Source organism: Patiria miniata, unplaced genomic scaffold (assembly GCF_015706575.1).
Source record: "Patiria miniata isolate m_02_andy unplaced genomic scaffold, ASM1570657v1 HiC_scaffold_3, whole genome shotgun sequence".
NCBI classification, from domain to species: domain Eukaryota; kingdom Metazoa; phylum Echinodermata; class Asteroidea; order Valvatida; family Asterinidae; genus Patiria; species Patiria miniata.
In genome coordinates, this window is record NW_024037069.1 from 27,100,648 (window position 1) to 27,112,545 (window position 11,898).

Sequence of the window (11,898 nt, forward strand, 5' to 3'; positions counted from 1 at the left end):
CAGCGTGCCCGGATTGTTCTATAGACCCTTTCCATTCGGCAGCCATCTTTGAGGCATTTTTCCTTATTCCAATTCATTAACAATAAATGCACAAGAGGTCTAACTCATGCGTATCCCTGTGGAACAAAAACACACACCTCAAACATGGCTGCAATGCAAAGTGTCTATTAGTATGCCTAACTGTTAAAACGGCTTTGGGGAGATTTAGAACAAATTGGTCCAATTTTTATACCTCCATGTAACATGTTCTCATTGATCACCGATAGTTAACCAATTTTTTTTTGTAAGGTGGTAATCTGTGTATTAACTGTACTTGATCTTGAAAGTGCCTTACCATAAACCATCTATGTAAATCCTAACAAACTCTTTCCTGTGTATTTCGCCTCTTTTTTTTTCTTGTTTTGCGGTTATTAAACTTTGATGTGATATAGACACTAATTTGGCAACAGCCATTTTGTGAGGTGGCACTGCAGTGGCACCAAGGCTAGCGCGAGTCACGCTCAGGTAGTACAAACGCACGTCCTTCGACCAACAGGTTACCAAAATGCGAGCGCCTTGTCTCTAAGAATGCGTGCAGCATGCGCATGCACCATTTAAAATATGGCTTTTAATTTTGTTCGCCAGATTACAAAATAATTAATCCCAAAACTGGATTTCATTTAAACCAGGCAGACTTTGGCCATTATTTTCAGACGTTAGAATGCTTTGGGGGTGCTAGAAAACTGTACTGCTTCCATAAAAGATGACTGCTGATTCGATAATGCCCGGATAAGAATTCATTATAAGGCACTGGACAGTGGCCACTGTGTTTGAAGTTGCTTAGATCTTGGATGGGAATTTTCACCCGAACTCTGGCTTTTCTTACTAAACATGAGAATTCGTAACTCTTGCTTTCAAAGCCCTCCAAAACACCCCAACGTTGACTTCAAAAGGGTCTTATGTTCTGCGACATTATAACTATAGTGATGAGCTTCCATGCACTCAAGCGCCCTCCATAGTTCTCGGAGAATGTTGGCATATTGGAATGACTGGCAAGAGACGACACTCAAAAGAGCCATCATCAAAAAGTGTTTAAAAAATCCTACCGGCCACTAGTTGGCAAGTGAAAGTTAAAAGTTACCTAGCCTTGGGACCAGTGGCCAGGAAGCTAGGGCCGGGCCTGGTGTTGCTGATGAGGTGGCAGACTGCTAGTGTCTACCTATGGCATTAACACATACATTGATGTTTTATCTTCAAGCAAACCTGAATCCTCGATCCTGGCAACAACATTGTGGTACCTTCTTGCAGTCCATGATCTGTATTGCACGTCATGTATCGCGTGCTATTCTAAAATTCACACATTTTCCTGCTGTACAAACGTCTTATTGGATAACAGCTGAAATGAGACAACAGAAAACGTAGTTGCATCTCATCTGTGTCGTTAGCTCGAAGATGAATTTGTTGCTCCACTCGCGCTCGTGGAATAACTGATAATATTTGTCGTTCTTCTGGAGATGTGAGTAATGTCTGCAGCCCAGTAGTTGAGAGAGAATTCTATGCTTGAGTCAGGTTATGATCGTCTGGGTGATATAACTCGCTGAGTAACCGGTACACGTACGATGGTGCGTTGCCACCTCTGAAAATGAAAACATAAATGGAAATTTAACTAACTCCAAAATTGGGGTAATTGAACAGAGCACATGGTTGGAATAACAAGTAAACTGGTTCTACTCAGATTCACATAAAAATTACAAAAGAGATACACGGAGTGAATGCAAAAAGGTCAAATTGTAAAAAAATACTCTGAAGCAACACCTATGAAATTATTTAAAATAAATACCATATAAATGTATGTCAATAACCAAAATTCCCCATTGAAGAATTTATGTCTTACTTTTATTGTTATTTGTACAAACACTGGCAGATCACAGCGTTACTATTAAGCAGCAAAAATACAAAGATCCAACAGCAAGAATCTCCACTTCGGTCGACGGTACTCGACAAAAGTAATCGGATGCTAGATCAGTTGTCAGAGGTCTTACATAAAATACTTTGATGGTGAATTCGGGCGATTCACAATGTAGTGCGCCACCAAGAGTTTGCCATGGAGAGTCCATTTTTGACGTTTTTGGTCGACAAAACATGGCCCATTTGAATGAGTGTCGGTAGACAACGTGAGCTAATTTGTTATAGATTGGGGCTTAGCGTTCTGCCGCCTTACAAAAAACATATTGATAAAAGGAAAAGAAAAGGGCAAACAAATACTTGAATCATACAATTAGAAAACTACTGACCGGAAAAACTAACAATTTCAAATGTCCCGCCTTGCGAATTTGTCGACCATCTCCCACAATACACTGGGAGAAATGAACTCTCCATGGCAAACTCTTGGTGGCGCACTGCATTGTGAATCGCCTGAACTGTTCAGTCATCTCAGTGGAGTCTCATAGCAGTTGTAGTTTACTTACATATTGGACAAGTAGAGGGTGACTAGCTCTGGTGGGACGTAGTCAAAGACGGGGTTGTGTATCTGCACCTTGGAGAGAACGTCGCCCTCAGCAAACTTCATCACATCTTGGGGCGACTCAAATTTATTAAAACCATCCTGCGACAAGAAGATACAGTCGAGTCTCGTTATAACAAACTCGTTCGGACCTAGCCAAATTGTTTGTTATATCAGAATTTTGTATTAAGAGGAACATCAGTCCCATGCATTGTGCACATAAATGCACAGTCAGGACCAAGGCTTTATGTTTGTTATAACCAGAATTTTGTATTAACAGAGTTTGTACTAACGAGAATCGACTGTATATTGGTTAGCACCGTCGATATCGGACTTTTCAATAATCGACATATCGGAAAACCAATATCGAGAATATTGTAAAAGTAAAAGACCATACAGATGACGCTTTGATTTAAAAAAAATATATCAAGTCCCAATTTTCCACGGCTTTCTCTCGAGCATATTGCTCAAACTTTTTAAAACAAATCTCAGCACTGAGAGTTTGTCTAGAACGGGCGGTTTCTTTTAAGGTTTTACATTGGGGAGACTGCAATTTCCAGGGAACACAGAGCACAAAGCAACGCCGCTTGGCATTTCGCGATTTTTTATTCTGAGGCACTAGCACAAGTTGCCGCCGAACTTTATTTCATTATACAGCAAACGTTAAACACAAAGTAAAAGCACAAACGGGAGATTTATTTTGACGATAATCTGACGCATTTTCGATATATTCGATATCATTTCTCAATATCAAAAATTTTGATTTTTCGATATGATAAAAAAATTGCTACCGGGATATCGATATCAAAATAAATAAAATAGTAAATTAGGTACAGGATTGAATACGCTTTGGGCCTACATGTCCTTAGCAAATCTTTTTGCTTAGAAATGCAAAGTAGTGAACACAATGTGACGTCATTATGTCTTGGGCATAGTGATGTTGGAATGTCTTAGGTGCATGTAGTTCCTCACCTGATCGTACGTGCACAGATGCTGGGGCGACAGTTTGAACATCGGGGCACACACAATCAGCTGAAATTCAACCACATAAAAAAAACCAGTCAGACAAGTTGGGTTGGGGCCTTTAAACTCGGTCCTAAAAGTGACCCAAATGTTTGTCAAGCATCTCATATTACGTGACATTTGCTGTTATTGACTTAAACTATTAAATTTAATAAAAATACTTTGCATATTGATGAAACTTTTGTTAATCATCTTGTTTTTAGGCAATCCCATTTTTAATCTCAGAAATCAGCTTGGTATCTGTCATATTCAAATTAAAGGGAAGATTCAACATTTGCAAACATCACAAAACGAAATGATCACATTATCACAAAATACCTTACTGGATTGTTTAATAGGGAATGACAGTCTAAAGCATCCTGTAAAATCGTGGCTCCTGGTGTGCTGACTTTTTCAAGAAAAATTGTATTTTTCCAACGCTGGTCGGCCGACCAGCGTTGGAGAAAACTGGCTTTTTTTCAAAAACTGCTCCTAATTTTTCATAATTATTTATTCCGCGTTTTCTTTGCAATTGATTACACACCTGTGAAGGGGTACAAGCCAGCTAGACTGATTCTCTGACCTTATAATTCCCCAAAGTCTATAAATTTTCTGTTTCATCTTAAGTGGGGTCCGGAATCAGACTACAAGAACATGATTGGTTTTCTTGGTTTTTCCAGCATCTACAAGCCCAAAACGTAAAACAAGTCATTTTAACAATATTTGCTTTAACATACTAATCCTCCAAATCCATTTATTTCTGAAAATTGCAGCAAAAGCAAATGTTGCACATTCCCTTTAAGAACCCCAAATTAGGTGAATAGCCATGTTACCAGCGTTTACTAAAAATGCCTTAACTTGTCTTAAAATGTGGGTTTTTTTTTAAGGCAATAGGTACTCACAGGAACCGAATGGTGCTTGGCAGCCAGTGCTAAGGCATAGATCCCACTTACGGCTTTCAACCTGTTGGACAAGGAAAAAGACAGAAAACTGTTAGGGCTTTTGAAGAGTTCAAATAAATTAATATACTTTAATGAGCCTTGACTTTGTTAAACTTTGACATGACACTATGTCAGTTAAAGAGGTTGTGGAATGTTCAAAGACATTTCCGTCATTTTTCGGGTATATGTAGCCTAAGGTGTGATGAAATAATGTTTTTCAGGTCCTGTTTCGACCTGAACGTGCAATTTGTGTAAAAGTCGTCGTTGGGGGCAGCAAACAAAACATAGTAAACAGGACTCCTTTATACTACGCTGCATCGGGAGTCCTGTTTATTACGTCACGATTTACTATGTTTTGTTTGCTGCCCCCAATGACAACTTTAACACAAATTGCACGTTCGAGACCTGAAACACAGGGCCTGAAAAACACACAGGACCTGAAAAACAGCTCTCAAAAGTACCTTTTGTACTACTTATTTCATGACAGACACAATAGTTGTTTTTATTTCATCACACCTTAGGCTACATATACCCGAAAAATGACGGAAATGTCTTCGAGCATTCCACAACCTCTTTAAGTAATAACGTCAATAATCCACTTCCAAGTCAAAAAACTATGACAAAAAGTAATAATAATTATCTTCACGCTAACTTGAATCCTCCATTCTGATTGGTCGATACATGTCAACAAGCCGTGCTATATTATACCTATTACCGCGGTCCATATCGCACTCTGCATATCGCGCCATTCCAAGATGCAAGGGCCATTCCAGCTGCATGCACATGTAATAGGATAACTGCTAAACAAGGTTCGTGTAAAGCGTACTTGTTGCAACTTTACTGTGGGACAAAGACTCACATTATTCCGTGTTCCACTCGTGCTCGTGGGGTAACTAATATAATGATAACAAGGTGCGTACATGTATATAGCACTTTAAACCCAAAGTTTAAAAGTGCTCCACAATTATTACCCCTTTTCATCAGGCCATGACACCATGGACTTTAGACGGACTTGTGGTGGACTTATGATGGACTTATGACGGACTTGTGATGGACTTGTGATGTACTTATGATGGACTTGTGACGGACTTGTGATGGACTTGTGACGGACTTGTGACGGACTTGTGACGGACTTGTGGTGGACTTATGATGGACTTATGATGGACTTGTGATGGACTTGTGACGGACTTGTGGTGGACTTATGATGGACTTATGATGGACTTGTAGCGGACTTGTGGCGGACTTGTGACGGACTTGTAACGGACTTGTGACGGACATGTGATGTACTTATGATGGATTTATGATGGAATTGTGACGGGCTTGTAATGGACTCCACTACAAAAATGCAAACATTCAGCAATGTTTGCAAACTGTTCTTACCCGCCGTTTGCCATGACCGTGTGCGTTCCTATGATGACTTTGTTGACCCGTGACATGACTGCAAAGACGGCTGAGTCCGTGATGACCGTGGTTTGGATCTTCTCTTCGGCTAACCTCGTTGCTATTTGCTGACCCTGAATTTCTCAACGGAAAACAAAACTTTGTTTACTTACTCCTTTGGCACCTTTGCCAGAAAGCTTTCTGAATCTCCAAAACTGCCTTTCTGAATCTCCAACGATATGCCTTGGAAAAACATTGTGGAGAATTTATATTTGATATGGGGTAGCTAGTGTTAAAAAAAAATTATGCCAAGCATTGTTCATTGTACCACTGGATGGTACTTTCACCAAATTTTCAGCATTGACAGTTAATAAAAATCAATATCACTTGCCCTGAAACCAAGACGTGCTATAATTCTGGATTTGTGCCCAAAGTTTGAGGAAAAAAGATCCCTTTTTCAGGGAATTTTCAGGGAATTCAGGATGTTGTCTTGAATAGACGTACCTGATAGGATGGTGCTCCTTCTGCTACTATTACATGGAATTTGCGCTTCCGAGCTGCGTTCTGTAATAAGAGTAAAAACACAAATAGAACACAGACCAACAAACATTTACATGCAGATGAATTTACTCATTTCATTCGTATTGCTTGGAATCATAAATGGAATGTGATACATGAAATACATGTTGATAAGCAAAGCATCAACTGCACGTCCAAACTTCAAACCTACCAGTAGGAAGGCTTGCACCGTGCGTGATTTGCCCATGGTCATGACGACCTCATTGGAGTGGATGTGTTCTAGTGCCTGCATGGCAATGTTATCAGCGCTGCTCTCCAGCTCCGTCAGTAGCTCATTGATGCTCTCGATGACGCGAACCTGAGAGGAACATGAAACATAAATGACGGTTGTGAAGCCTTGGGAGACCTGAGCTAATGTCGCCACGGGTGCTATGCACCCCTCGGGTGTTCAAAACGTCATATCCCGTATCACAGCAGTCAACAATTGTTTTGTTGTACCTCTGTCTTGGATTCTTTGGATTTTGATGTAAAAATCACGAAAACAACAGCAGTAAACACAAACATGACAATCGATGCCAACTCACAGGCATGTCGCGTGCTTGAAACAGCTGATCGTCTGCTAGTTCACTGCTCCCACTCATGTGTGAAAACATGGTGAAAATAGCGTGGGTACCAACGATACACGCGTTTCACACCGTATGTACCATATGTACAAAGTCATTGCACACTTTCTGTGGGATATCAAGTACGTGATATCCCACAGGGAGTGTGCCATGACTTTTTATAAACTTAACACGTGATCGTTCTAGGCCAATGAAAATACAGTATTCAAGACAGGGGTATAACAACAGGTACTGTCCTCAGTGATTCAGGTGATGTCCGCAGTGATTCAGGTAATGTCCTCAGTGATTCAGGTACTGTCCTCAGTGATTCAGGTACTGTCCTCAGTGATTCAGGTACTGTCCTCAGTGATTCAGGTACTGTCCTCAGTGATTCAGGTACTGTCCTCAGTGATTCAGGTACTGTCCTCAGTGATTCAGGTAATGTCCTCAGTGATTCAGGTAATGTCCTCAGTGATTCAGGTAATGTCCTCAGTGATTCAGGTAATGTCCTCAGTGATTCAGGTAATGTCCTCAGTGATTCAGGTACTGTCCTCGGTGATTCAGGTACTGTCCTCAGTGATTCAGGTAATGTCCTCAGTGATGCAGGTACTGTCCTCAGCCTAATTCTACAGCCTGTTTCACATCACAACAGAATGCAGTGTTCTATTTGTATGCATGTGAATAACTAACTTAAGTTGATCCCTATGTCGTCGGTCAATTGGCAAACTAGGTGCTGGCTGAACTTAGACTTTAAAGATACAGTTCATCATTTGTAATTTGTGCATTTTGTTCGTTTGAAGTAACAAAAGTGCTCAAAATCTTAAGAAGGGTTCTGAACAACTAACTTGATGAACTTTCAGCTCAGCTTCAGCTGCATATTCCGAGAAAAACAGCATTCTAAGATCGGATTTCATATCAAAAGTTGCTGAATCATGTTTTGAATTGGGCCTGAATTCAGCATCCGAGACACGTTCTCACTGAGCTGAATGCAGCTACGCGATGTCGCGCGCTGATCCGACGAATTATAGCAACCGCACACGCGTGTGCGTAGTGCCAACGCTTGCACACGCTTCGCCGAATAAAAAACAAAAACAACTACTAACGGAAATTTCCTATGGTGCGTCTGAAGACGCACCGTTGGAAAGGCCTTCTTTTGTTGATTTCTTCAAAATGACAACTTGCCAGAAAGAATAATTTCACAGGGAGTTTAGTTCCCTTACTATCTTTCAACCAAGCACGTTTTTCAACAATAATTACGTCAGTTACTTTTTGGATAGCTGCAAATGATGGACTATAGCTTTAAATTGGACAGAGAAATTGCAAGGCTGTGCTCGGACTATGAAGCCTCAACCTCCGAAGACAGTCTTGGGCTACCCTGCGTGTCACCGCAAACATCCCAGAACTGTGGTATATTTATGGTGTTGAATGTCAAAATTACAGCATAGTGAAGTCATTGCAATGGACTTAGTACAATGCTGTAGACTACGATGTCCTAAATACCTTCAAATAGCTTGAGGTAATGCATGCGGTATTGAAGTGTTCATATATTCACATTGTGTGGGTGATATACCAACCAAAACAGTGTGGCGTTATGTGGTGTCAAACAGAGTAAGCGTTAACTGCATTTTTAATTTGTAAATAAAGCAAGGTTTAGGTGAGTTCAATTAATCTTCATTTTTTGAATCCCACACTGTGCGACCAGTTCTAGAATTAAGTTAAATTTTTTATTTCAACAGGTTGCCCTTGCAGAAGCAAGAAGAATATAAATCCGACCCCCAGCTTTCCTATTTTTTTTTGGAAATTTTTTTTCATCATATTTTTTCTTCTTTCTAGCCATTTGCCAAGAGTGGCTTTTTAGCCTTGCTTGGGGCGATGTTGCATAAAAAAACCACTAGAAAATAGATGAAGATGCTTATTGCGAAGTGTTTTGCTCAGGGACAAAAAGTAGAATGATTGCGTTGTTGCATCAGAGTGAACCCCTCATGACTCTGCCCTAAACTTCTTGAAAAGGAACAATCTCTAACAAGATGCTTCAAAACGTCTCCTCATTGAAATTGTACCTTGAGGTTTGGACTAGGAATGCTGAAATCATCAACTTGACCCTCGGCCACCAGCATTTTCTGTTAACATGGGAGAAAAAATTCAACAGTAACTTAATTAATTGTCAATAATGGAAAATACGATCAAACAGGACTGCCCGAAAACCAAAATTCAATACTGTCCAGTAAACAAATGAAGTTGTTTTTCAGTAAAAACAGAATGGGTACCTCAAGTGCAATTTAAAGTAAAGTAAAAAAGTAAACTTTTAAAATTTCTACTCCCCCTGGATGGGATGCCAGTCCATCACAGGTTACTCCCCAGCTAATGCCGGTACCCATTTTGTACTCCTGGTTGGAGAGAGGCAAGTTGGGGTGAAGTGGCTTGCCCAAGGACACAACATATGACCGGCAGCTGGATTCGAACCCCTGACCCTCTGTCACGAACCCTAACCACTTGGCCACACTCCCCACCCAATTTAAAGTAATAGAGAAGAAACCAGGGGAACTGCAGCACTCACGTGTAGCGACTCCTGCTGATCTGCCGAGTCTACGCTTTGGCCCTTGATTATTCTGCAACAGAGGAAGAGATACAGTTAAGTTTCGGGTAAAGAAAAGAAGAAAGTCCCACTGTGGTAAACCTAGTATCCAGTGTTATAATCCTCGGCAGCTATTTAGCTCCGAAGAGAGATGTACTTTATGGAAGAATAAGAACTTACGCTGCAAATTCTTCCCTGATGATCTTGATGACCCTCCGGACCATGTTCCCCACGGCCGACTCGGAGGGCTGGGCACCCATCATCCGCAGTCCCTCCTGCCTGATGCGTGCCATCAGCTCGGCCGCGCTGCCCCATCGCGTCTGGGCGATGACCCTCCGGAGTAACGATAGGGTCTGATGGGCCACATCGTACGAACCCTTCACCCTCCTGGCAAAAAGAAACACCAAACGAAATTACAGTAAAGTGTAAGCTTGGACAGATCACTGTGGTACAGTTTCACGGGGTGGGGGTGGAGGGGTGGAGAATGGGTGTAGCAGTAGCCTTGGCCGTAGCTGTAGTAATAGCAGTAGCCGTAGCCATGGCCATAGCCGTAGCTTTGGCTATGGCTGTGGCTATGGCCGTGACTGTGGCTGTGACTGTGGCTGTGACTGTGGCCGTGATTATGGATATGGCTATAACTACAATAATGAAAGGCATCCTTAGTTCCACCTTTTTTTCCTGCAAAATATTTTTGGTTTGTGATAATGTGGTTATTTCTACGACTATGGCCGTAGCCATGGCCGTAGCCATAGCTGTAGCCAAAGCCATAACAGTAGCCATAGCCATAGCAGTGGCTATGGATGTCGCTATGACTATGGCTATGGCTAGGGATGTGGCTATGGCTGTGGCTGTGACTATGATTAACGGCTAGGGTTTTGGCTATGACTATGAATATGGCTGTTAGGTGGGAGGGGACTCAACAAAAACGATGACAATCACATGCTGTCACACTGGATTTCTTCGAATAGTCACAGTTACGTCTTAGTTTACTTTTTAGGACCCCTCCATTTTCTTAATGTTCCTATTTCTGCAGAAGTCAACTGTTGGGCGTGCGTCAGTTGTCAACCGGATGGTGCTTGGACTTTACTCTCCTTTAAAAAAAACATTCAGAGCCATAAATCAGAAGAAAAAAAATTAGATCTTGTCTTTGCAAGCTGTTTCGGTAAGTTATTTAAGTTCATGACATAAATTGATAAAAAGTGTGTATTAGGCCCCCCAAAAAAAGTCTCCGGTTTCTGGTATGCGCGCGCGTCGCCGTAGCCATGCGCGTCGGCAAAATGAAAAAGTTTTTTTTTCAATAAAAGATGATGTCTCAAAACCGCCAAACTCACTGGTTTGACTGGAATCCTGCTGCAGCACAATTTTAACGTGTTTTTAGATGGGGGTATGATCGAGAATAAGCTTTATGTGGACTCTCTGGACTCCCGTACATTTTGCACTAAGTTTAGTCGGGCACCATTTGCAGTCATCAGCCGACATTTGAAGCAAAAAAGTCAGGTAAAAAAAAAAAAAGCCGCGTCGCCGCACCACTTTTTGGGCAAGCTTCATACCAGAAACCGGAGACTTTTTTTGTGGCCTTAGTATAGTAATACATATTTTTATCAGTTTTATGTTATAAACTTTATAACTTACCGAAACAGCTGGCGAAGGCAAGATCTAAAATTTCTTTCTGATTTATACTATTACCGATATAACTTTATATACAGGAAGGGGTCCTAAAAGTAACTAGGCCATAATACCATTTGATGACAGTTGACACCAACTTACCCCTTCTTAAGGTCTGATATAAACGTATTAATCCTCTCTGTCAGATCTGTCATGGTGAGCTTGTCGCTGCTTTGTTAAAACGATGTTCACAACCTGAACAAAAAAGGGAACATGATGAGACATGCATGGCAGACTGAAAGTCTGAAAAGTCACATTAATTAACGGAAAGAATGTTGCAACCTGACGCCACTTCAGCGGTTGTGTATAAAGTCTATGGAGAGTCAAGAAAATGATTTAAGTATTTCCTAACAAAATTTGAAATATTTCTCAGTCCCAGATTCATTTACTCTTCTTAATCTTATCATTTTTGCAACATGAACGACCAGCCTGCTGACTGACAGGCTTCACTGAGATGAAGACAAAAGTGGCGTCAAGATGCAACACTCTTCCGCATACGCGCAGCAGCCATAAACATTGCATCCTGAACGTTTAACTTACCAATACGAAGTAAAAGTCAAGATTTTAGTGGCGTTTGGAGACGAGCTTCAAACAATTTTTTTTCGCAGGCATAGGCCTACCCACATTTTCTTTTTCTGTCTGCAAAAGTTATAGCGCCCTCAATGGATAGCAATAGTGAAAAATGAAATTCTCAATTGAGGGCGCTATTAATTCTTAAACTGTAGCGGGCGA

At 41.1% G+C, this 11,898-nt stretch overlaps 1 protein-coding gene across 1 annotated transcript; it reads right to left on the minus strand.

Annotated features, from left to right (window-relative positions):
• Positions 1 to 188: 188 nt before the first annotated feature.
• On the minus strand, positions 189 to 11,780 carry LOC119736359 (translation initiation factor eIF-2B subunit beta-like). Its single transcript, XM_038210369.1, has 12 exons — positions 11,707 to 11,780; positions 11,269 to 11,361; positions 9,682 to 9,888; positions 9,484 to 9,535; positions 8,987 to 9,046; positions 6,536 to 6,682; positions 6,310 to 6,369; positions 5,806 to 5,939; positions 4,387 to 4,447; positions 3,455 to 3,514; positions 2,448 to 2,584; positions 189 to 1,615 (listed from the first exon to the last, which is right to left on the minus strand). The coding sequence occupies exons 2-12, from the start codon at positions 11,319 to 11,321 to the stop codon at positions 1,534 to 1,536; spliced, it is 1,053 nt and encodes a 350-aa protein (XP_038066297.1). The 5' UTR covers positions 11,322 to 11,361; positions 11,707 to 11,780; the 3' UTR covers positions 189 to 1,533.
• Positions 11,781 to 11,898: the final 118 nt, after the last annotated feature.